General features: G+C 39.4%; 1 protein-coding gene across 24 annotated transcripts in view; it reads right to left on the bottom strand.

The window, feature by feature from the left end:
* Window positions 1–475: 475 nt before the first annotated feature.
* The window catches only part of BICC1 (BicC family RNA binding protein 1), a 347,076-nt gene continuing 320,215 nt past the window's right edge, over window positions 476–27,336 (bottom strand). For 17 of the 24 annotated variants that reach the window (XR_014076552.1, XM_081569083.1, XM_081569082.1 and 14 more), the window contains 4 exons: window positions 18,458–18,614; window positions 11,317–11,477; window positions 8,649–8,748; window positions 476–3,121 (listed from right to left, as the gene is read on the bottom strand). Coding sequence is in view for 22 of the 24 variants with exons in the window: in XM_081569083.1 (XP_081425209.1) it covers window positions 2,991–3,121; window positions 8,649–8,748; window positions 11,317–11,477; window positions 18,458–18,614 (549 nt within the window). In the remaining 2 variants the exon portion in view is untranslated. Of the gene's footprint in view, window positions 3,122–5,754; window positions 5,834–8,648; window positions 8,749–11,316; window positions 11,478–18,457; window positions 18,615–27,336 lie in introns of all 24 variants that reach the window. The other 7 variants (XR_014076553.1, XM_081569085.1, XM_081569084.1 and 4 more) reach the window with 1 other exon arrangement.

A 27,336-nucleotide genomic window follows, 5' to 3' on the forward strand; every position in this document is an offset into this window, starting at 1 on the left:
GATTTAGACAAATCTCAGAATTAATAGTCCAGTATCCATTCTGTTTGAGAGTAAGTTCAGACACAATCTCAGAGCAGGGCACAATAACCATTCGGTATGCTGGCATAGTCAGTCTCTGTATTGGGAATGTAGGTCAGGAAACCCAGCATCACTTTAGTAAGGCGCTCCTTTGCTGATGGATGAGGTTGTCAAAGCGATCATACACTTGTGTCCGTATTTTTAAAAAAGAAGAATGAACAGGAATAAAACCTATTTCATCATCTTACTCTTTCTGTATGTACCTATGGGTGGCCACAGAAACAATGATTGATTACTGGTGCTGGATTCTCTGGCTAAAATAAAGTGCCTTAGTTTTTGGCTGAAAATGAGGACTGTCAATGCAAAACAAGGGTATAGACAGTGCATATTTAATTCTACTTGCAGAAATGGTTTTCAATTCTGCTGAGAATAGAAAAAAAAAGAAAGACACATTTCATGTAGCAAGGGCAATACAAAAGGATTATATAAATTTATTTTTCATATAACAACTGATTAGTTTAGAAAAATTCCCATTTTCAATGTTTAATTCCATCTGTCATTTTTAAAAAAAATCACTAAAAGGACAAAAACCCACACAAAAATACAATCTGTATCTGTTCTATATTTACAGATAACCGGTCACTATTAAGGCACAGATTGATTAAAAACATTTATTCAAATAATCCAAATATTTTTGTGCATCATATAACACTGACAACACCATATACTGTAGTGTCATATTCCCTTCATTGCATCGAGAAAGTGAGGAAAGTACTTTCCAGTGTTTTTATTTTTTTTAGCCACTCTATTTAAGTTTAATTGGGAGAGTTTTCCCTTTGGCGTAATATCAAAGCACTGTTCATAAAACCTATATCCACTCAATATTGCAAATTCATTCCATCTTCCTCCTGTTGCAAATGCGTGGTGGAGAGTTGGGAAAAGACTCCAAATGACTATTTTGTGGGGGCCAAGATCTTATCAAAGAAATGATAAAATTTAGAGCACTGTATTTTTTCACAGGAAACAAATCTGGAATTCTTACTGTATGCTGAATGTGTGGCATGATGTGTTCATACAGCCATATATGTCAGGGAGCTCTATGGACTGACCTGCATCCATGTTCCCTGTGTGCAGGATGATTCCGTTCTGTTTGCAAAAGGAACAATTTAGGTCTACATCCATAAGTAGATACAGTTCCTTTTAGGAATGGACATCCCCTTAGTGCTATTATAATTGATAACTTCATGAAAGCCCATTACCTACACCTTCAAGGTAACCATACTTTTTAAGTGAAAATTTTTCTGTGTGCAATATTTCTCTCTTGGTTTTTGTTCTTACTTTAATGATTAGCCAAGTATTTCTTACCCCACATGTGTATGAAAGTCCCCAATTGTTATGTGTGAATCTAATGCCTTCTGTGGAGAGCACTTGACAGTGGTTTATGTCCATGCAGAAGAAAGTCTGGAATACTGAACATAAGTAAGTCATTACAGTACAGGTAAGTCACCACATTTCCTAATGGGAAAGTTTTCCAACAAATTAATACACTTTTGGAAATAATATTGCTTTGAAGAAAGAGAGGCACTTAGTGATTGTCTTCATGGATTGAAAACCCTTCATAAATCCACAAAAAGACGTCTGAAAAGACCTAGAAAACAATGTTGCCTGATTTCTTGGACTTTCACAGTATCAAGATTGTAACAATGAGTTTAGCCACTTACAGAATAGTCTTATTTTTCCTCCTTCAGAACTCTGCTATCTTTATAAACTGTCACCCTAGATAGAGACTTAAATAAAACCTTTCCAGTCTCAAGAAACCCAAGTCTACTTCAAGCAGACTGATATGGTTTTAGGAAAGTCCTGTGACCATATGGAGCACAGCTAATGTATACATAAGGACAGTAACGTATTTTTCCTCCTCATGGCAACAGTGCTGTCTTGTCAGATGATTATTTGTCTTTTTTAAATAAAGTGACAATCTAGGGCTCCAGTTATTGAATGCCGTCCATTCTCTACCATAAATCTCTAGTAGATATCAATTTAATCAGTTATGTACTGTATGCTTATAATATCTAAAAAATAAAAGTTTGATATAAATAAGTGTCCTTTAGTGGCAGTATACTAAAAATAGCCCTTTGCCTTCAGACAACCATTAAAATCACTTTAGCAATAAAGGCAGCAGCTAAATATGACGACTGCAAAGGGTTAATATTGCAAAGTCCATTTGGTCTTTCTTTGCTCGCACCTGTTCCAGTGAACTTGGTTCATTATAAAGTATTTCTAGGATGTTGACATAAATGAACAGAACTGGTCCATAATCAAGTGGAGTCACTTATGTTTCCCAAAGTCACAGAATATTCTGCACAAAAACTAATAATCCAGTACTATTTCAAATAAAAGTTTAACACAGTCAGAAAAACATGACTAAATCTGATTTGTACCAATACATCAGGTGACATAAAAATGAGAGAGAGATAATTTCCACAGGACAAGAAATTAGAAAGTGTAAAGTGCTGAAAGACCTCAATAATTATTTTAAAGCAGTACCAGAAAATTCCACCTTGATTATTAAAAAAAAAAAAAAATCCCCAAATACCAAAACAAGCAAACAAAATAACTTCTGTGTTTTCTGGCATCCCAGATGTCAACTCATCCTTCATGTTAAGTAAAAAATCAGTGCATATGTTATATAGGTAAATAAAAAGAGGAAATAAAGCCCTACCCCCATATTGCAAGTTCTGTCCAGTTGCCATTAGGAAAATAAAGTAATCCGCACGTGGCATTTGGTATGATGACGTAAGAACATCTTCTCTCTTTTCTTCCTTCTTGGCACAAAGTTCAGGCGTGAATAAGATGCTTTGGTCCTGATACCAGACACACAGAGTGCTGAGGACGGTGTGCAGTGAAGGCCGTTCACAGATCTTCTGCGTCCGACTTGACAGAGTTGGAGGGCATATGCCTGGAGGGCACCGCTACCAGCGGCCACTGACGCTAGCAATGTCTGAGTGATACTGACGGGGTAGCCTCCCACTCGCTCCGCCTTCCAGGAAAGAGGTGCGTGTATTTGGCGGTTCAAAGAGCTTTCTTCGGTTTTTATTTAGTTCTAGAGAGAGAAACAGAGACTTTTTAGGAACCCAAGGGAGAAGTTCTATAGTCTTCAGCACACGGCAGAAGAGCTCAGAAAATGGTGATGTGGTAGGTTTGGGGGGAAGTCCGGTAGGTGGCAAAAGGAAAACCTTTAAGTTGACCATCAAGACATTCTTGAAACGCTCAAAATCAAAAGTCTGATATGAAAGGTAGCATGTGTAGCTGAGAACCAAGGACAGCAAATCATTTTACTGCAGTTTATAAACTCTCTGGGGAATATGTCATTCTCAGAACCCCTTCAAGCCCAAATATACAAAATAGTTTGACCCACCCTAAATGTCCTTTCAGAGGCAAAGGGAGGGAGACCATCAAAGTTGGTGAAAGGTGTATGACAGGATGTATTACCAGTGACACAATATTATTACAGCTCATTAGACTCATCCATGTCAAACACAGTGATCATTAACTTATTTAAGTCAGACATGAAAAGAGGACCTCGTACCTAAACATGAGAATACTGAAAAAGCACATTGACGTGTTAAGCCACAGCCCGGTGGCTCCACTGACTCACGATGCCTACACTCCTCGAGTCAGAAAGAGTTATATGAAGAAATGTATCAGTGAGAGGTTTCTTTGAATAAAAAATCAACTTAGTAAAAACAGCAACAGTTAAGGAAATCAATACAATTGAAAACAACCAATACGTGAATCCAGATTTTCAGGAAAAACTAATAAGATCCTGGAATTTACTTTTAAATAATTTAGTTTTGAACCAGAGTGTTGTTTGGTTTGTCTTTTCCCAACTAAAAATTATTAATCAGAAAAGTGAAGAATTGAAGCAGCCTACCTTGTTTATGACTATACAATGCCCTGTCCTCCCCTCCATACACACATTCACAAATCAAGTCAACTGACGTAATTATTACTAATGCATACATACAAGTAAACAGAATTATCAGACTCTAGAAAGCAGTGTTTCTGATAGCCACCAAATGCAAATACAGTTGACCCTTGAATACTACAGATTTCAAGAGAGTGGGTCTACTTATATATGGGTATTTTTCAACGTAAATACTACAGTATTATAGGGCTGGTGGAAGCTGCAAAGAAACTGTGGATATGAAGGTGACTATAAGTTACATGAGGATTAACTCTCATATGGTTCAAGGGTCAACTGTATCTTCAGATTTATTCTATCTCAAATACACGGATTAAATAGTTCATATGCTTAAAGCTGTTGTCTTTCTCCAGGAGGGTGGTGAAGCAAGTGATTCAGTACCTTTAATGATCTGCACAGTACTTCTTCAACCATACACACGCACACAACCCCATTCTAAATTCTGAGGTTACAGAAAGCTATGGCTTGCTACAGGAATGCTGGGGATAAGAACAGACTCAAGCAGGTGGCAGGGGGTCAGAGGTGGCCAGGGACAGCCCTATGGCCAGACACACTCTTGTCTCCCAAGTTCTTGAAGAGGGACCAGAACCCTTAACACTTCACCCCATTGCTTTCCAAAATGTGACTGTTTCATAGGAGTGATGCAAGAGTGGAGACACGCCGTTCCTGTTCACATTTAGGTCTTAGGGGAGAAGAGAAACAACAGTAATTTGTTACAGCCTACATTTGTTGTGTGCTATTTAGCTCCTCCTTGAGGGGCAGATGATAGTATTACTATCCTCAATTTTATAGGTAAGAAAGTTGTGTTTTACAAACAGACGAAGTAACTTGCCCACGTGGCTGTTGGTGACAGAGCTGAAACCCTGCCTGCCTGATGCAAAGGACTATGCCACAAGCTGCTGTGATCCATCCATTGGGCAGAGACCACCTGAGGTATCAGGAGTACAAAGGTGAGAAACTGGTACTTCCAGGTATGCCAGATAACAGAGCTTTCCTTCATAAATTTATATCTATACCAAAATCACTTTTTAAATAGAAAAACAAAGCTTAGCAAATAAAGAAGCAAGGAAGATATTACAAGCAATAGACACATGCAGGCATGCATACAGATGGCTACTGTCTCAAGTTCCTACAGAAACATAGTAGCGATGACATTCCTATTACATGTATCTCATTTTAAAAACAATATATAATATTCACAATTCAAGACAGAATTGAATATATTTAAAGGCAAACTTATAGCAGAGTTAAAAATAAATGAATCTCCTTAAACACAGCCTGGAAAAGTTGTTTTATCACCTTCAGATAGGAGACTTTCTTTGGCCTCCATTTTCTTTTGGGGCAAGAACCCATGAGTCAGGAGGACATTCATTCCCCCACTACAGAGAAGGAAAAGAAAGGAGTTAGATCAAACACTGTTTTCAGATGCTCATGGAGAATAACTGGGCCATCGAAGACAAAGAAATTTAATAGACACTGAAAACTTCATTCTGCAGTCACATCAACTAGATTTTTGAGAGAAGAAATGATCATGAAGAAATTCAGCCATTCCCTAAAGATGTAATTTCTAAGAGTACATACATAGAGATATTCCAAGTGTGAAGCAGAGAGAGAAATCTTTTAAGAGAGATTATCAAGGATCAAAGTCCTACTGAAGAGACTTTAGTTTTTGTTTTTTTAAATTAAAAAGCAAGCTCCCTCTTCTGATTTTTTTTCAGTAAGCCTAAGGGATAGTTTGAGAAAATACCAACCTTTTTCTTTGAAATTCCAAGGTTCACACAATCCTGGCAGCTCTCAGGATCTTGTTGCGGATCTGAACAGAGTCACAAACTAAAAGAATAGGTCGGGAAATGTTAGATCTACCTGAGGCTGTGGTGGAAAGCCTGTCAATAGGATGCTAAACTTCCTGTCACTTAGTCCCTTAGTTTAGTTAACCAATCACTACCATACTCAGAGATATCCATGAATTTTCCAAAAATCATGTATTTGGGGGAAAAAATTGTTTTCTCTGATGCATCTCTAGAGGAAAGAAATCTCATCTCCTCCTGTAATATTAAAATATGTGTCTTCTGGCCCAAGATTAAAAGCAAACCAAAACCTGATACTGAAAGAACAACTCAATTATAAGTTAAAAATCTACAAAAAATTTAAAAAGTAATTTGAGCAAACTCTGTATCTAGCCAACCTATGTAACCACAAGACAAATGCTAAGGCTGCCCTGCTACTCTGCGTCTATCTGAAGTGAAGTGTCCTGAGACTTTAAATGAATGTCTTTGTTATCAGAGGAACTGAATTGGAAAAAGAAGCTTTTCAATGAAGGGTTTCTCAAAAACTTACTCCTTGCAGAGAAAATGATTTACCAGGTTCAAACAAATGCACTCAACAAAGTAAGGCAAAATCACCCTTAAAATAATCAAACACTTCCTGCTGTACAGAGCATTCATAAGGCATCTTATTCAAAGTTTCTAACTCCCTTTAAAAGCAAGAGGACCTGTGAACCCCACTGAGAGAGGCAGTCTGTAGAAGCAGGATATAACCTCAATAGAACCACACTGAAGATGATGACTAGAGGAAATATTTTTCTTAAATAAGAACTGAAAACCCCTCATGTTTTGCACCCTACTCCCCTCCACCCCCCACACCAAAACCGACCTAGAATCATCACCAACGTATTCCAGAGTAAAAGTACTGATGATCTACCTAGAATCTATGAAAACATTTAGACATTTGCTTGTTGCTGGAAGCTTTACCGTTTGGAATTGGTTTGCTGCACAAAGAAATGACTTAATTTTCATTATACAGTCACAGACATTCCACAGACCTCTAGTGAAAAAGTATAGAGTTCTGAAACATACACTTCTGTGGTATAAATGTGCGGCCCCACCTTTAGACAAGCAGCCCCACAGTATAGACATGGTGATTGAGTTAATAAAGTTCCAAGTAGTATATTAATTTCATTTTCAGATTAATAAAAGAAATATAAACAATACATGAAGTTAATTTGGGTCCAGAAGTAGCCTTCTTAAACTTAGCTTTCGAGTAAACAAGTTGAAAACTATTCTACTGCCACAGATAGTTAAAAATAATAAAAAAGAACAAGGGGGAGTATCCTACTAATGATACATATTGTTAAAATTGTAGGTTATCTTCACTGTGTCTGATGATATACCATACAGAAGGACAGATCTTAGAACTGGAAGGTGACCTGACATGATCATCTACTCCAGTCTATCTTCATGATTAAGAAACCAAAATCAAAAGAGGTCTGGAAACTCACCCAAGGGTGCATGACCTGGAGAGGCAAATCTCGGCTCTCCTTATGTGAATAGTGTTCCTTCCACTATAACCAAGCTAATCTTACGAGTGAACAAGAAACAGTGGCCGCCCTGTGGAGCTCAATCAGTGCAGCTGCTTCGGTACACAGCGGGCAGGAAGACTTCTCTAACTGTTATGTACAGAGCTCTATCCATGGAGAGGCCTACCAGGCTGCTCAGTAGCCGAGTTTCTACCCCATTTCAAGACTACTCTGCTTAAATCTGCTTCGGATATTAGGTCTGTATATAAGGTTTCCTGTGGGGAGGTCGGTGGGGTTGATCTGCTTCTATAATCCAATGGAAAAGCAATCTGCTGCTAAAATAAAATGGAAAAGCACTAAGGCTTTTAATTTCATTTGATGATTTGATTAGCGAATGTTGTTTATAAAGAACTTTCACCAGTTGGATGCCACTGCTGGCCTCAAAGGCATAGCCTGCAAATTTGGTGTTTTGAAAAAGCAACATAATTTTCTCATCACACCTAACATTTGGCTTCTGCCCTTGCTGTCTCTTTTTGAGAGACTGGCCACACATATAAAATTGGCATTCATGAACTTAATCAGAAGATCTTCAATAACCTTATTTTTTTGCCTCCTAAATTTCTTCCTCATATTTCTCTAAACACCTTTTTGAGGTATACTGTTATGACTCTTGCTTACACTCATATGACTCTTGGCCATGCCTTTCACATGGGAGGTACCTAGTAAACACACACAGCATTTTCTTATACACAGAATATGCAAAAGATGCACAAAGGCAGTGGTCTGGGAGACAGTCCTTTAGATTTTCCTTCATTCTGTGACTACTTTCAGGATACTCCCCTCTTCTGTGACTCGCAAATTCTATTAAAACTTTGGGGAAAGTTAAAAAGCATTAAGACAAGAAATACTGCCAGGTTCCAGCTGTACCGAAGAACATTCTCTTTCTCTCTGCTGCAACGATCTCAGCTGCTCTACAAGGACACGTGTATTTAAAGCATGACAGTCAATCCAGAATAATTACTCACGAACCCAATGATTAGCGCTTAACACAACTGCAACACAGAGATTCAAACTGCTCCTCCATCCCCATGTTCTGCAAAGGGAAATTCTGGTTAGATCTCTCGGAAGAGATCTGTGTTCAGGAATGACACTTGCCAAGGCAGGTTTTCAGGCAGTGCCTTGCTGAAGGAGTAGGGGTATCCTCAGCATTTGTTTCACTGTTAGTGGAAAAACACTCTGAAACCACAACCACACAGCTGCCAGGTAGGAAGCAGAACCAGCCCCACTGGCTGAGACCACTGGCAGAGAGTCTTCAGGTTTTAAGATATAAAGAAGAACAGTTATATTCACCTGAGATTGCAAGTAGCATTTTCCTTCTGGCACCAAAAGTCGTAATTCCCAGCTCCTTCAGATCCTGATCTGTGAGAGTGAGGAATGTCTGAAGATCGATCTGTGGGTGAACAAGTAAATCTATGGTCAATATAGTAAGTACTTAGTTCTTCCTCAGTATAAGTTCAACTAACTTCTATGCTTCCAGAAAAAGAATGGTGGTGTTACAAACACCTAAGGGACAACAGTTAAGTCATAAGGGTAGTCAAATGAAACTGATGATTCTAGCAGAAGACTTTGTATACTCAGTCTTACTGCAACAAAGAGGTCTTAGCATCCTGGAAGCCAAAGCAAAAAGGGAAAAAGAAATGGCACAGTTTTTGATGACCTGATAAAGAATACACACCCGTCCAGAAGAGAGAAAATATTTCTTAGTTTTAGATTCTGACTCAGGTAAGTATATCTCCATTAAAAAGGACTAAATAATACCATATAGAGTATCTCTAATTGTGCTCTACATAAAAATGAGAGCAGAATTCACAGTGTAACTCAGACCCATGATTTCCTTGGCTCAGTCCAGTTGACTATCTCTGAGAGTGGCATATATGAAGTATTCCAAGAGACAGTATAATTGCACTTCCTGGCATCAGCAAAAATGTGTGGAGGGAACCACCCCAATAATCTCACCCTGCCTTGAAAACTATTGGAGGGACAGAAAGGCAATGCGCTCTGAAGCCAGAGAGGCTTGGGTTCAAGTTCTGATTCCGCAATTACTAGTTGTGGGCACTCAGGTTGATGATACCTCACAGGGTTGTTCAGGGCATTAAACATGACCCTTAATATAATGCAGTGTGCTCACCAAAGGGGTAAAATAGTCGGCAGCTATGGTTAGCAATAATGTATTCAGACATATCATCTGTGAAAGTTGCTAATCTTCATCCTGCTTACAATATATTAAATCTCACACAGTTACTTAATGGGGGATTCCTGTTAAGTCATATCTGTATATGAGAAAATATCCAATGTGAAGAAAACAGTACCAAATTTCAACACACCTGAAAATAGTAAAACATACTTTGTATTCAAATTATATAGCAATTAATTTGAAATTTTCTGTTTTGATTTTGAAGGTTACATCCAGATCTTGAAAATCCCTTTCATTTATCATTTGTAACAGATCTGGAGATACGTTTTTTAGAAATTCTATCCCAGTGGAGACTGTTGCAGGGATCCTCAAACTCTTTTTAAAGGGCCAGAGAATAACTAGTTTAGGCTCACCGGGCCAACACTGTCTCTGTTGCAAGTACCCAAACTCCACTGATTTAGCTCAAAAGCAATCATGGGCAATAGGAGGTAACTGAGTTGGTATGGCTGTGTTCCAACAAAATTTTATTTACAAAATTGGGCAGCAGATCTACAGGTTGTGGTTTGCCAGGCTGACTTTATATTATCATGTTTTCTTCCTTTTTGAAGTAACTAGATAACAAGTACCCATATTAAATTAATTTCTGTGCATCTTCAAATAGGAAATACAGATTAAAAACAAACCCAGGATATCACTGAATAACATCTAGTTACTTATTTCTAAAACCTTATGTGCATGAACAAGTTAAAATTCCTCAGCTATGAGCTTCTCAATTAGCCACCTGCATCTAACCAGCAAGAATAAGTAAATAAATGCAGTGCTTTAGTGCACAGATGATGAACATGTTATTCAACTTAGAAAATCTTTGGTTAAATGAATACTAATTTAGATTTAGAAAAAAGGAAACAAAATAGTTGTCCTAAAGTTCAAAATACACATGACAACATTTTGGGGGGTGTTAAAAGAACAAAAAAGTTCAGCAATTAAACTTAAATTATGGACAATACATTAAATTTATGCTATAAAGTGCCTAATAAAAATCTTAGATTCTTTATTGACTAATGCATGCCAGGGAATTACTGGCATGTACTCTTACCATGAAGTAAAGCCAACTAGCATGAAACTTGGATGATGTCAGGATTTGGAAAATAGATACATTTAAAGAATTATTCTCTGAATAGTTTCTGGTGCCTTGATAATATGATAGCATGATTAGAAAGAACCATGCTTAGGGGGTCTACTCTTTATGCCAGTGCATCATGGCCATGGCTGATCAGTCTGACCAAAATCCATGGTAGGGATGTTTTAGAAGACATCTTAGTTCTGTCTCAGTTCAGACAAAACCCAAACAGAAAATTAATAAGTTAACATGTATAAAAAGCACATTATATTCTATGAGAACAATCTTCAGGAATACAATTAGGATGGTGTCAAAAAACAACTATGGTTATTTATTTCAGATGCTGTAAACTTTTAAGTGCCACAAATAAAGATAACAACGATGAAGGAATAAAATCTTCTTAAATATAGAGTTGCTGCCAACCTTCAGGATATGAATCAAAAGTTAATGTGAATCACAACACTCATTAGGTCTTTTAGCTAAAACTGGTGAAGGATGGCTATGTGTGTTTTTGCAAGCTATCCTGTGTTTACCAGTTGCACTAAATAAACAAGAAATGACAATTTTCTTGGCAAAAACAAGCTATGAGACTTGAATAAATGCTCAGTGAAAGCACAGTCATAGGTCAATGAGTGATTTCCTTCTAGAAGTTGTCATACATACAACCAAGACAAAGATGCCTGGGAAAACAAATACTGACTGACCTCTTGTTGCTGGAAGACGTCTGTATATTTGCCCAGGCCCAGTTTGCTGAAGAGCTCAGGGAGGTCAGAGCCTTTGAAAGAGCTGTTCAGGTTACAGCCATTGCTTCCTGTCAGCGAGGAAATGCAGTCCATGTAATTGCTACTGCTGAGATAGTGTTCCGCTGAAAGGCAGAGGAGAGACAGGCTTGAAGTGGAAATGCCCAGAGAGAACACGGTTTAATTAAAAGTTTTAATCACTCAAATATTTCAGATTCATTGTTTTGGGCTGAATAGAGCAGTTGCTACAGAAACACAGCAAATCCTTGACTGAAACATTGGCTTTTCATTAAGGAAATGCTGGTTATTGCTTTCAGGGAGGCTCTTGCCATTTAAAATGGTACACTTGGGAGACAGCAATTCAGCAACAATGTCTCTGTAGTTAATAATCATTAATCATATTCTCCCTCAGCATTCAGAAACATTTACTCTTTTTAACTGATTTGATGTGAATTAAATGAGGAATTGGAAGGAAGATCCCTAGGACACAATAAAGGGAAGGAAAGTTACAGGCTCCTCTTGCATGCAGGCTGGGCCTCTGTATCCACACTTGTGATTTCCTGTGGTCAAAGAAATTCTGTGATATTACCACATATAAATCCTATTTCCCTCCAACATAACTGGGCAGTGAGTTCATGAAATAGAGTGCTCCAAAATGAAGAGGAACATGTGAAATGAAAAGAATGATGCTGGAGTTCCTGGGTTTAACTTACAACAGAAACATACCATCTCTTAGGGGAAATTCTAAGACAGCCATGTCAAGCTTTGCCTGGATTCTCCTCCTGATCTGGTGGGTCAAGATTTCTCCATATTGTCTGCGGTTCTCAGACCCAATGGCATGCTAGTGACAGACTAGTGAGCCATACCAAGTACTTGACCAGATATCCACACACCGTTCAAGAGCAGTTTTGGAGAATCTAGCAGAGCTGTGCAGCCATTCCTACCACCCTAATCAACAGGGAACTCTCCTCCCTTTGGGAATACTACCAAAGATGCCACTTTGGCAGGGATTCCCAGAGAGATGAGGGCAGAGGACACTCACCGAGCTAATACGATCCATCTAATCTCCTCTAGGATCAATGCATTCACCAAATCTAAGAACGCTGTTCTGTATGGCCACTAATCATTTTCTCTGGTTGTTTTTATCTCCTAGTTCAGAAGTCCTAGATAGGTCTCCAGTGGAAGGAATTTCTTCATAAGGTCTCTCTTTCTTCTAAACACACGTTTTATCTCTTTGGGGAAGAATGTGTAGGGGAAAGGATCTAGGACCAAAGTGCAGAGTCCCTGAGCCCTGGAACACTCCACCAATTGAAGGTAAGACCCCAGAATCACCAGAAAGATTGAGGAGTAACGACCAGTGAGGTCTTGGTTCAAAGGTGACACAAAGCAGAGTATGATGACTGCACTGGAGTGACCACTGGACCTGACAGAATGGAAGCAGGCTGGCTGACCATACAACTTGCTGTCCAAATGATAAATTTACTTTAAGGAAAAAAAAGCAAACTAAATGTCCATCAACAGAGGAATGGATAAAGAATGGAATATTACTCGGCCGTGTAAAGGAACAAAATTGGATCATATATAAAGATATTGGTGGACCTAGAGACTATCATATGGAGTAAGTCAGAAAAACAAATATTGTATATATTAATGCATATATGTGGAATCTAAAACAATGGTACAGATGAACTTATTTTCAAAAAAGAAATAGAGACACAGATGTAGAGCACAAATGTATGGACACCGAGGAAGGAGTGGAGGGTGATGGTATGAACTGGGAGATTGGGATTGACATACATACACTATTGATACCGTGTATAAAATAGATAATTAATGAGAGTCCACTATGTTGCTCAGCAAACTCTACTCAGTGGTCCGTGGTAACCTAAATTAGAGGCAATTCCCCAAAAGAGGAAATACACGTGTACGTATCACTGATTCACTGTGCTCTACAGTAGAAACTAACACAACAATGTAAAGCAACTGTACTCCAATAAAAAATTTTTTAAAACGAGAATTACAGTGGAACAACTGGTGTAACAGGGATTCCCAGAGAAAACCTATATATTGGTGACTTTGAAAAGGGTGTCAAGAAAATTACCTAAAACTTTTTTGATTAGTACAGTAGTCATTGGCAACTTGTGGCTATTGAGCACCTGAAATCTGCTAGTGGAAATTTAAAAATTTTCTGTAAGTGTGAAATAATATTCCATATAAAATGGATGGGAATGGGTGAATTTAATTCAGATGACCATTATATCTACTACTCTGGGTGAGAATCCCTTAGAAGAAATGGAGTAGCCATCATAGTCAACAAAAGAGTTGGAAACACAGTACTTGGGTGCAATCTCAAAAATGACAGAATGATCTCAGTTCATTTCCAAGGCAAACTATTCAACACAACAGTAATCCAAGCCTATGCCCAACCATAGATGCCAAAGAAGCTGAAGTTGACCAGTTCTATGAAGACCTACAAGATCTTCCAGAAGTAACAGCAAAAATAAATGTCCTTTTCATCACAGGGGACTAGAATGCAAAAGTAGGAAGTCAAGAGATACCCGGAACAATAGCAAGTTTGGCCTTGGTGTACAAAATGAAGCAGGGCAAGGGCTAACAGTTCTGTCAAGAGAACACGCCGGTCATAGCAAACACCAATTTCCAACAACCCAAGAGACAACTCTACACATGGATTTCACCAGATGGTCAACACTGAAATCAGACAGACTATGTTCTTTGCATCCAAATATGGAGAAGCTCTATATAGTCAGCATAAACAAGACCTGGATCTGACTATGGCTCAGATCATGAGCTCCTTATTGCAAAATTCAGGCTTCAATTGAAGAAAATAGGGAAAATGACTAAGGCATTCGGTTATGACCTAAATCAAATCCCTTATGATTATACAGTGGAGGTTACAAATAGATTCAAGGGATTACATCTGGTAGACTGAGTGCCTAAAGAACTATGGATGGAGGTTCATAACATTGTATAGGAGGCAGTGACCAAAATCATCCCAAAGGAAAAAAAAGGAAGAAGGTAAAGTGGTTGTCTGAGTAGGCTTTACAAATAGCTGAGGAAAGAAGAGAAGCAAAAGGCAAAGGATAAAGGGAAAGATATACCTAACTGAATGCACAGTTCCAGAGAATAGCAAGGAGAGATAAGAAGGCCTTCTTAAATGAACAATGCAAAGAAGTAGAGGAAAAAATAGAGTGGGAAAGTCTAGAGATCTCTTCAAGAAAATTGGAGACATCAGGGGAATATTTCACACATGGATGGGCATGATAAAGGACAGAAACGGTGATGACCTAATAGAAGCAGAAGAAATTAAGAAGAGGTGGCAAGAAAGCACAAAAGAACTACATAGAAAAGGTGGGATAATTATACAAAAAAAGTGGGATAACCACTGTGGTGTGGTCACTCACCTAGAGCCAGACATCCTGGAGTGTGAAATCAAGTGGGCCATAGGAAGCATTACTCAAACAAAACTAATAGAGGTGACAGAATTCTAACTGAGCTATTTAAAATCCTAAACCAGATGATGCTGTGAACGTGCTGCACTCATTATGTTGGCAAATTGAAAAACTCAGCAGTGGCCACAGGACTGGAAAAGGTCAGTTTTCATTCCAATCCCAAATAAGGGCAATGTCAAAGAGTGCTCAAACTACTGTACAGTTGTGCTCATTTTGCATGCTAGCAAGGTAATGCTCAAAATCTTTCAAGCTAGGCTTCAGCAGTATGTGAACTAAAAAATTCCAGAGGTACAAGCTGGATTTAGAAAAGGCACAGGAACCAGAGATCAAATTGCCAACATTCATTGGATCACAGAGAAAGCAAGGGAGTTCCAGAAAAACATCTACTTCTGCTTCATTGACTACATTAAATCCATTGACCTGTGTGGATCATAACAAACTGGAAAATTCTTAGAGAGACAGGAGTACCAGACCACCTTACCTGTCTCCTGAGAAACCTGTATGCAGGTCAAGAAACAACGGAACAACTCACTGATTCAAAACTGAGAAAGCAGTATGACAAAGCTGTCTACTGTCACTCTGCTTATTTAACTTCTATGTAGAGTACAACATGCTGGGCTGGATGACTCACAACCTGGAATCAAGATTGCCGGGAGAAATATCAACAACCTCAGATATGCAGATGACAAAACCACCCCAACAGCAGAAAGTGAAGGGGAACTAAAGAATCTCTTGATGAGGGTGAAAGAGGAGAGTGAAAATGCTAGCTTGAAACTTAACATTAAAAAAGCTAAGATCATGGCATCCAGTCCCATCACTTCAAGGCAAATAAATGAGGAAAAAATGGAAGCAGTGACAGTGACTGCAGCCATGAAATTAAGATTTCTCTTTGGAAGGAAAGCTATGATAAAACTAGGCAGCACATTAAAAAGCAGAGACAAAAAAATAAAATAAAATAAAATAAAAAAATAAAATAAAATAAAATAAAAATAAAAAGCAGAGACATCATTTTGCCAACAAAGGTCCATACAGGCCAACCTATGGTTTTGCCAGTAGTCATGTACGAATGGACCATAAAGAATGCTGAACGCCAAAGAATTAATGCTTTCAAATAGTGGTGCTAGAGAAGACTTGAGTGTCCCTTGGACAGCAAAGAGATCAAGCCAGTCAATCCTAAAGGAAATCAACCCTGAGTAGTCATTGAGAGGGCTGATGCTGAAGCTGAAGCTCCAATACTTTGGCCACCTGATGCAAAGAACCAACTTACTGGAAAATACCCTGATGCTGGGAAAGACTGAAGGCAAAAGGAGAAGGGGGCAGCAGAGGATGAGATGGTTAGAAGGCATCACTGACTCAATGGACATGAATCTGAGCAAACTCTGGGAGATAGTGGAGGACAGAGGAGCCTGGCGTGCAGGAGTCCATGGGGTGGCCAAGAGTTGGACACAACCTAGGAACTGAACAACAACAAAAACATTTACATCCTTTCTTATACTGATGACATGTTTTGTTGTTCATGTTTATATGATAATACTTTACAGATGCTGAGTTAAGCAATACATCAGTAAAAGTTAAAAAATATTTTAAAATAAAATACTGTTAGTGATAAATATTTATTATGGTACACAGCTTTTTAAAAAAAAATTTGGTTTTATCTTAACTACTTACAGTAGTTACCCCATCTGACAAAGCCCAAAGAACAGTGCTTCTTTAATCAATCTTTTTAAATTAATGAATCCCCTATCTTAACCCTAATCCTTAATTTCAATGCAGCTAACTTGCACAGTCAATTTTAATTATCTAGTGTTAAGTGAAAGGAAAGGGGATAAGGACAGAGGAGAGGCACAGAGCTAATTTATGTTGGAATATAAAACAGAGATAATTTCTACCCTGGCTATACCTCTGTCACCAGCCTACCTCTCAGCTCCATCCTCCTGTCAGTAGTGGGTGACATAGCCCAGGACTAACAGGAAGACTTCAGACTGCTATTGACAGTACACATGGTAATAAAAGAATACACCCTGCTTTCTAATTTAGACTTGGCTGATACCATGACTTGTTTTTCCAAATCTGAGGCTCTGACAACGGCCCACTTGATTGATGGTAACAACTAGCTGTTACTGTTTACTATGCTCATTTAGATCACCTTTCTCCAAGTATTCTTCAAATAGTCTAAGATATGTGTTTCAGCACTTGAAATCCTGAAAAAAGACATTAGGGGCATATCTTGTGATTACTCCATCAGTTCTTGTCTGTTTACCTATTTATACAGACATGTGGGTGCTGTTACAGACACAACCACTTGACTCATGCTGAGTCTTAATCATATCTGTTCAAAGCCTATGCTTTAAACTTTTTATGTAGCTACATCCTGTCAACATGAAAAATCCTGCTCTTCAGCTTTGGTAGCTACAGGTCACTGGGCAGACTTTCTTCTGTTGTCCAAGACAGAATTAATTTGATCACATTCTGCTTGATTCCTTTAAATTTCCTGCCTTTTCCTCATCATCTTGATGTTTGTGTGTGCATAATTCATTTGTACATTGATTCTACAAACATTTACCGACCACCTACTAGTGTCCGACACTTTTAGACATTTGGGAAGAACTAACAAATTAAGAAATAAGGCATAGCCTCCTGTTAGTGGGATTGTAAACTGGTGCAGACACTATGGAAAACAGTATGGAGGTTCCTTAAAAAATCAAAAACAGAACTGCCAGCAATTTCACTTCTGGATTTTTACCCAAAGAAAACAAAAACATTCATTCAAAAGGATATATGCACCCCTATGTTCACTATAGCATTACTTACAATAGTCAAGACAAAAAAGCAACCTAAGTGTGCATCAACAGATGAATGGGTAAAAGGTGTATATACAATAGTGTATTAGTCATAAAATGAAGTCCTGCCATGAGCAACGACATGGATGGATCCAGAAGGTATACTGCTAAGTGAAATAAGTCAAAATCAGAAAGACAAGTACTGTATGATCTCACTTATATGTGGAATCTAAAAAAAACAAAACAAAGTGAAAACAGACTCACAGCTACAGAGAACAAATGAGTGGTTGCCAGAGGGGAGTTGGGGTGGTGAAACAGATGAAGGGGATTAAGAGGTACAAACCTCCAGTTATAAAATAAAAAAGGCAACAGGAATATAACATCCAGCATAAGGAGTGTGGTCGGTAATACTGTAATAACTGTACGGGAGTTACTAGACTTATCATGGTGATCATTTCATAATGCCTACAAATGTAAAATCACTACATTGTATACCTGAAACATAATATTATATGCTAACTATATTTCAACTTAAAAAAAAGAAAGAAGGCACGGCCTTAAAGAATGTTTGGTGCATGGGCAATATAGTCCCTGGCTTGTGGATCTCAAGTTCTACAGGAAGAGACAGTTATGCAAATAACTGTACTTCACTAAGACAAATGCTAGAGTGAAAGCATATACAAAATGCAGTGAAAGCAGAGAACCAATGGCCTGCTTCCCTGGGAAAAACAGGGAAGGCGTCTCAGAGGAGGTGATATGTGAGAAATGCAAACTCTTAAAGGCATGAAGTCCAGAGTTTATACTTAAATTCCAAGCTGATTACATCTAAAAGTATGACGAAAAGTCAAAGCTCACTTGATTTGTTCTGTTTACGCTTGGGGCTGCCAAGAGAAGCTGCAAATTCACTATGACTTGCAGGACCTATCCCATTTCGGTCTCTCCAGTTGTCAGATTCGCTTCCACTTCCCAGGTGCTCACGACTGTTGGACCTCGAGAGGGACATTGATGAACCCTGTAAACAAAGCCAGATAGGGAAATGTTTAATAAGGTGAGTTTCTCAGAGTGGGAGGAAGAAAGAACCCACATTAGACCCCTATCATTTATTTCAGTTGCAGGCCATGGCAGTTACCCACAAAGGCATAGTCTTAAAAACAGGGTGTGGGATCTGATTATAGTCTTTTCCTCCAGCTACCAAAAGTGTTAGTCGCTCAGTCGTGTCCAACTCTCTGCGATCCCATGGACTGTAGCCCACCAGGCTCCTGTGTTCATGGGATTTTCCAGGCAAGAATACCAAGGACACTTGGTCATATACACATGGTGAAGTGTTCTTCCTTCACTATGAAAGAGTTGATAAGAGGGTGCACAGAGGAGTTCTGGGTTTAGTTTAGTCGCTCAGTCACATCCAACTCTTTGCAACCCCATGGACTGCAGCACAACAGGTTTCCCGGTCCATCACCAACTCCTGAAGCTTGCTCAAACTCATGTCCATCGAGTCAGTGATGCCATCCAACCAGCTCATCCTCTGTCATCCCCTTCTCCTTCTGCCTTCAATCTTTCCAAGCATCAGAGTCTTTTCAAATGAGTCAGCTCCTTGCATCAGGTGGCCAAAGTACTGGAGTCTCAGCTTCAGCATCAGTCCTTCCAATGAATATTCAGGGCTGATCTCCTTTAGGATGGACTGGTTGGATCTCCTTGCAGTTCAAGGGACCCTCAAGGGTCTTCTCCAACACCACAGTTCAAAAGCATTAATCCTTTGGCACTCAACTTTCTTTATGGTCCAACTCTCACATCCACACAAGTCTACTGGGAAAACCATAACTTTGACTAGAAGGACCTTTGTAGGCAAATTAATATCTCTCCTTTTGAATATGCTGTCTAGGTTGGTCATAGGCTTTTCTTACAAGGAGCAAGCATGTCTTAATTTCATGGCTGCATTCACCATCTGCAGTGATTTTGAAGCCCCCCAAAATAAAGTCTGTCACTGTTTCCACTGTTTCCCCATCTATTTACCATGAAGTGATGGGACCGGATGCCATGATCTTAGTTTTCTGAATGTTGCATTTTAAGCCAACTTTTTCACTCTCCTCTTTCACTTTCATCAAAAGGCTCCTTAGATCTTCTTCCCTTTCTGCCATAAGGGTGGTGTCATCTGTATATTTGAGGTTATTGATGTTTCTCCCGGAAATCTTGACTCCAGCTTGTGCTTCATCCAGCCTGGCATTTCGCATGATGTACTCTTCATGTAAGTTAAATAAGCAGGGTGACAATATACAGCCTTGACGTACTCTTTTCCCTATTTGGAACCAATCTTTTGTCCCATGTCCAGTTCTAACTGTTGCTTCTTGACCTGCATACAAATTATTCAGGAGGCAGGTCAGATGGTCTGATATTCCCATCTCTTGAAGAATTTTCCACAGTTTGTTGTGATCCACACAGTCAAAGGCTTTGGCGTAGTCAATAAAACAGAAGTAGATGTTTTTTTGGAACTCTCTTGCTTTTTCAATGATCCAACAGATGTTGGCAATTTAATCTCTGCTTTCCCTGTCTTTCCTAAATCCAGCTTGAACATCTGGAATTTCACAGTTCACATACTATTAAAGCCTGGCTTAGAGAATTTTGAGCATTGTTTTGCTAGCATGTGAGATGAGTGCAACTGGGCAATAGTTTGAACCTTCTTTCGCATTGCCTTTCTTTGGGATTGGAATGAAAACTGACCTTTTCCAGTCCTGTGGCCACTGCTGAGTTTTCCAAATTTCCTGGCATATTGAGTGCAGCACTTTCACAGCATCATCTCTTAGGATTTGAAATAGCTCAACTGAAATTCCATCACCTCCACTAGCTTTGTTCGTAGTGATGCTTCCTAAGGCCCACTTGACTTTGCATTGCAGAATGTCTGGCTCTAGGTAGGTGATCACATCACCATGGTTATCTGAGTCATGAAGATCTTCTATGTACAGCTTTATGTGTAGTCTTGCCACCTCTTAATTTTTCTGCTTCTGTTAGATTCATACCAATTCTGTCCTTTATTGTGCCCATCTTTGCATGAAATGTTCCCCTGGCATCTCTGATTTTCTTGAAGAGATCTCTAGTCTTTCCCATTCTATTGTTTTCCTCTATTTCTTTGCATAGATCACTGAGGAAGGCTTTCTTTCTCTCCTTGCTATTCTTTGGAACTCTGCATTCAGGTGAGTATATCTTTCCTTTTCTCCTTTGCCTTTCACTTCTCTTCTTTTCTCAGTTATTTGTAAGGCCTCCTCAGACAACCATTTTGCCTTTTACATTTCTTTTTCTTGATCACTACCTCCTGTACAATGTCACAAACCTCCATCCATAGTTCATCAGGCACTCTGTATCAGATCTAATCCCTTGAATCTATTTGTCACTTCCACTGTATAATAGTAAAGGATTTGATTTAGGTTTTACCTGAATGGGCTAGTGGTTTTCCCTATTTTCTTCAACTTAAGTCTCAATTTGGCAATAAGGAGTTCATGATCTAAGCCACAGTCAGCTCTCAGTCTTGTTTTTGCTGACTCTATAGAGCTTCTCCATCTTTGGCTGCAAAGAATATAATCAATCTGATTTTGGTATTGACCGTCTGGTGATGTTCACATGTAGAGTCTTCTCTGGTGTTGTTGGAAGAGGGTGTTTTCTACAACCATTGCATTCTCTTGGCAAAACTTTGTTAGCCTTTGACCTGCTTCATTTTATACTCCAAGGCCAAATTTGCCTGTTGCTCCAGGTATCTCTTGACTTCCTACTTTTGCACTCCAGTCCCCTACAATGAAAAGGACATCTGGGGGAGTTCTGAGAGCCCCCAGTAAAAAGAGTCACTCCTATAAGATTTTGAGGAGTAGGTGCTAAGATTCTTATTTTGGGGAACCACAAGGCAAGTCCTCCATCTGGCATAGTAGAGATTCTCTGCCTAGTACCTCACTAGGACGAGCAGGCAAGTGGTGCAGCTACACCCAGTGCTTTGAGAGGAATCAAGCTCCCAGAATGGAAGAGTGGAGAGGAATCCGGCATTGTCCTTGTTATCTCATCCAAATAAATACCTGATCTGTCCAGCAAATGAAAAGTGCCTGGAAATCAAAATGAACTCTCCCAACTCAAAATAAAAATAGTAATTTAAAAGATCTCAAAGTTTACACCGAACCTGCATTTATTCATTCTTCATGCATTTATTTAACCACTGTATCACAGGTACCATACTTTGTACTATATATCTATAGTATTAAAGTCAACATTTTCTGATAACCCAAGTTCTATGTTTACTAGGTAATTCCAAGAGAATCCTTTACTATTCAGGTCACTGAACTCAATTCAGTCCCACGGCAGCATACCCACAGCTGACAGTCCCTGGCTGTAACACTTCTTTCTTCAGGGCATTATGATGGACTTCCCTGGTGGCTCAGATGGTAAAATGTCTTGCTTACAATGCGGGAGACCTGGGTTCAATCCCTGGGTTGGGAAGATCCCCTGGAGAAGGAAATAGCAACCCACTCCAGTACTTTTGCCTGGAAAATCCCATGGACAGAGGAGCCTGGTAGGCTACAGTCCATGTGGTCGCAAAGAGTCGGACACAACTGAGCGACTTCACTTTCACTTTCATGATGCCACTCTCAAGACTTCCCATCTGTCCTACTGCATCCTTACTGTAGGATCTTCCTCTCTTTTCTATTCCAAATGTCAGATTTGGTCTTCACATTCCTTATCATCTCCCTCTACACTTTCTCCTTAAGTAATCAGTAATCACAACCTTTTTCAAACCTTAACAACAGCCATGACTGAAATTGTTACCTCCGGGTTTGAATTCTCTACTGAAATTTAGCATCACAGAGTTGCCAATCTGACACCTCCATTTTACTGTCTCACAGACATTTTAAACTTAAAGAGTGTTTGAAACTGTATTGTTCATGATCATCTCCACCAGCTACACTCAAATCTATTACTCTCCCAGAATTCCTACATCTCAGTAAGTGATGACCATTCACCCAGTTGCTCAAGCCAGACTTCTAAGAGTCATACTCATTTGTCCTCTCCTCACTATAGCCAATTTGTCAGTTTATCAATGTCATATCTGGAGAAGGAAATGGCAACCCACTCCAGTGTTCTTGCCTGGAGAATCCCAGGGACGGCAGAGCCTGGTGGGCTGCCGTCTACGGGGTCGCACAGAGTCGGACATGACTGAAGCAACTTAGCAGCAGCAGCAGCAATGTCGTATCTAAACATAACCCAAATCTACCTACTTTTATGCATCTCCACCACTGTCTTTAATAGCCTCCTTAATGGACATGTTGATTCTTTCTTGCCTCCCACCCCAATAATCCATTTTCCATGAAACAACTAGGTTGTTTTTTTTAATGCAAATTAGAACAAAACCATGCCTCTCTCAGCATACAGTCCTATAATAATCCCTTGCCAGTACTTTCCCACGGGCTGAAATGCTCCTTAATCAAGTCTCTGCCTGTCTCTCCAACCTCATCTTCAATGTTCCACCACCCTATCCACCTTCTGCTCCATGAACTTACCAGTCTGCTCTGACTCCAGTACGATAATGCCGGTTGTTTCTCTGGCCTAGTACTATTTCCCTAGATATTCACAAGGTTGGCCCTTTCTTGCCATGTAGGTCTTAGCTTAAATGTCATTTGCTCATTAAAGCCAGCTAAAACTATCCAGTACAAAATAGCCTCTGTTTCATATTTATCAGGGACTTTTAGTACTTAATGCCTTCTGGTTAACTTGTTATATATTTCTCTCTACCCACCAAGAAAAATCTCTATCTGTGAAAGCAAGAATCTGTATTCAAGCATTGTATCTAATGCCCAGAACTGTATCTAAAACACAGGAAATGTTTATTGATAAATATTTGCAGAATTACTAGATCTCACAGTTACCTTTTCCTACATCTATGGGATCCCCTTTGCTGACTTTTGGGAAGGGGCCTAGGGAAAGGAAGGCTCCTCACCAAAAAAATGAGTTTTTTCAGTTAAAACTATCATTAACATAATTCAACCAGATAAATTCCATGCAGCAAGAGAAATAAGAACATGCTCAAAACTGGTTAATTACCAGGAAAGAGACCATTATGTAATATTTCTATATATTTTAAAACTTCTATATCTAAACTCTTTTTGAGGATAAAAAAGTCACTCATTTAAGATCTAAGCTGATTTTATTTACACAGCTATCTCAGATCTGTCTAAACATGATGTTTTCTAAAAACATTAACTAAAAAATAATCTTGGGATATTTACTAATTTGTTGTGATATGTTAGTTAGAAGACAACAAACTGGTAAATATCACAAGATTATTTAGATTTGTAAGACTTAAAATAGTCAGACAACCTTATTACTCTTAGGGGGAAATTTAAAACCTTCCTTTAACTTCCGATGCAGGTTTTACCTGCTCCAGAGAATATGCAACCATTTCTAATGCCTTTAACAGATAAGTGACAGAAATACTGCAGGTCAAAGCAACCTTTTGTTTGACCTTTGCTGTCCCAGTATATCATTAAGGGGATAGGGTCATACTTTTGAGTCTTGAAGAAAACAAAAATAAGCCTCAAGCTACTTGCTTCTTATCTAAAGGAGTTCTTTGGAAAAGTCTATAATTTCTCAAAAATGCCTTAAAACTGGACAGTTGCTCAAGTCTAGTTTCTCAGTAATGTGAACAGGGTGTTCAAAGCATCAGTTTCTTGCCTAAAGCAAGCTTCCTAGAGCAGGAAACCCATATGCCTTGATCCCCTACACACTGAGTAACCCACTCTGGTCAGGACCCATTGGCTAAACGTGCTTCTCTAGAGCAGCATTCTACTTGTCCATTTGGTTTTGGTTTTTTTTGGAAAAGAATAAGGAAAAAGAGTGTTTCTAACTACCCCCTAATTTTTTTAACTTTTTATTTTGTATTGGAGTATAGCCGATTAACAATGTTGTAATAGTTTTAGGTGAACGGTGAAGGGACTTAGCCATACATCTTCATGTATCCATTCACCCCCAAACTCCCCTCCCATCCAAGCTGACACACAACACTGAGCAGAGTTCCCTGAGCTATACAGACCTTGTTGGTTATCCATTTTATTTATTTATTTTTTAAATAAATTTGTTTATTTTAATTGGGGGCTAATTACTTGACTATATTGTAGTGGTTTTTGTCATACATTGACATGGATCAGCCCTGGGTTTACATGTGTTCCCCATCCTGAACCCCCCTCCCACCGGTTATCCATTTTAAATATAGCAGTGCGTACATGTCAAGCCCAAACTCCCTAACTATCCCTTCCTCCATCCATCCCACTGGCAACCACAAAGCTCAGTTCTCATAGTCTGTGAGTCTGTTTCTGTTTTATAAGTTTATTTGTATCATTTCTTTTTAGATTCCACATATAAAGGATGTCATATGATATTTCTCCTTCTCTGACTTACTTCACTCAGTATAACAATCTCTAGGTCCACCCATGTTGCTGCAAATGGCATTATTTCATCCTTTTAGATGGCTGAGTAATATTCCATTGTTTGTATATATGTACCACACCTTCTTTATCCATTCCTCTGTCAACAGACATTTAGGTTGCCTCCATGTCTTGGCTACTGTAAACAGAGCTGCAGTGAACACTAGGGTACTATATCCTTTTTGATCATGTTTTTCTCTGAATATATGCCCAGGAGTGGGATTGCAGGGTCATCAGTCAGTTCAGTTCAGTCGCTCAGCTGTGTCTGACTCTTTGTGACCCCATGGACTGCAGCACACCAGGCTTCCCTGTCCATCACCAACTCCCAGAGCTTGCTCAAACTCATGTCCATCGAGTCACTGATGCCATCCAACCAGCTCATCTCTGTCATCCCCTTCTCCACCTTCCCTCAATCTTTCCCAGCACCAGGGTCTTCTCTAATGAGTCAGTTCTTTGCATCAGGTGGCCAAAGTACTGGAGTTTCAGCTTCAGCATCAGTCCTTCCAATGAATATTCAGGACTGATTTCCTTTAGGATTACTGGTTTGATCTCCTTGCAGGGTCATAAAGTAGCTTTTTTTAATTTTTTAAGAAACTTCCATCGTGGCTATACCAATTTACATTCCCACCAACAGTGTATGAGCACTCCTCTCTCCCCACACCCTCTCCAGCATTTACTATTTGTGTATTTTCTGATGATGGCCATTCTGGCTGTAACTACCCTCTGATTTTAAAATAGTGCTACAAGTGGAAATGTGGTAAATCTTTTTAAAAAAATTTTAAGCCCTCTCCACTTTTCCCCAGGTCCTTCTCAATTCCCATCCTGTCCCTATGTTCTAATCCACTAATTGCCCAGTTTACAATCCCTCTGAGTTTTAGCAGAATAAAGAGGAGGGCAGGCATCCACAAAAAGCAACTGCTTCAGAGTATCAGATCATGCCCGGTAAGGGCCCTTTTACCTCCTTTCGATGGCTTTGGGGTGTATGAAAGTCCTCCACACCGCGAGAATCTAGAACCATTTCCTAAGAAAGCCTGATTCTATCTCTTATCACCACTGTTTAAAGTGGCCATGAATAAAAGCAGCTTACCTGGTTGAATGCCCTGGCACTGATCTCACTGGTTTCATCCTCTCCCCCACCTTTCAGTGTGAATGAGCTGTTAGACATTAGCCAGAAAGGTGGAACAGCCTGGCCCAAGAGAACCAAAGCAAGAAAAGCCACAGGAGGGATTCAGCCACTGAGTCAGGAGCCTGCAAACTCAAGCCCATAGAGAGTGACAAGACCCAGAGCAGAGGCCCTCCGGGTTCTGACACCACTTCTGAGTCATTCCCCTTACAGTACGTCCCTGCAGAGCATCAGAATCAGACTCGGCTTTTGGTGAAAATGTAAATTACTGGTTCCTGCTGGCTCTTTCCCTGATGAGTGAGATGCTGGGGGAAGAATCTGCATTTTTAAGTGCACCAAGTGATTCTTGTGTCTTTTAACATGGCTCTAGAGCATTTATAAATCACCTTGTATGGCGAAGAATTGGCCTGCAGTGTGGGAGATCCAGGTTCAGTCTCTGGGTCGGGAAGATCCCCTGGAGAAGGAAATGGCAACCCACTCCAGTATTCTTGCCTGGGAAATTCCATGGATAGAGGAGCCTTGTGGGCTGCAATCCATGGGGTTGCAAAGAGTCAGACATGACTAACACTAACTAACTTGCTAGGTACCCTCTGAGTTAAACCATTAGGAAAAGGAGGATAAAGAAATTTTGCACAATGAATTCAAGTCCTTTTCTCTGACAACTACTGCCATGACCTCAAGTAAGACACTTAACTGATCTGGGACCCTTTCCCTCACTGGGAGTTTATAGGGATCAAATAAACTCGTGGATGAAAATGTACCTTATAAAACATCAAAGAAATAAGTGAATGTGATTTAAGGTAATTATTACTAGCACGCTATCTGTTCATGTAACACTCTAAAGTATTCCTTTAGCTATAAAAAGCATATCTAGTTTGAATGTGCAGAAATACTTCCAGTAATAAGCATTCATATATGTATATGAATCACATCTTTCATCAGGCTCTTGGTTTTCCTCAGGGTAAAGTTCTTTGGTGGAAATAACAGTAGTTGCTAAATATTACCGAGGCTTCCTGCACAGCACACTAAGCACTGGATGCCTTCTCCCACAGCATGCTCAAAATAACTGCAACGAGAAAAAGGGCTCTGAGGCGTGAAGTCACTCATCAAAGCTGTACGTGTGTCAGTGGTGGCTGTCAGGTCCCATAGCCCCTGCATTTGAC

The sequence above is a fragment of the Giraffa tippelskirchi genome, chromosome 2 (genome assembly GCF_054371585.1).
Source record: "Giraffa tippelskirchi isolate mGirTip1 chromosome 2, T2T-mGirTip1v1.2.pri, whole genome shotgun sequence".
Lineage (NCBI taxonomy): Eukaryota > Metazoa > Chordata > Mammalia > Artiodactyla > Giraffidae > Giraffa > Giraffa tippelskirchi.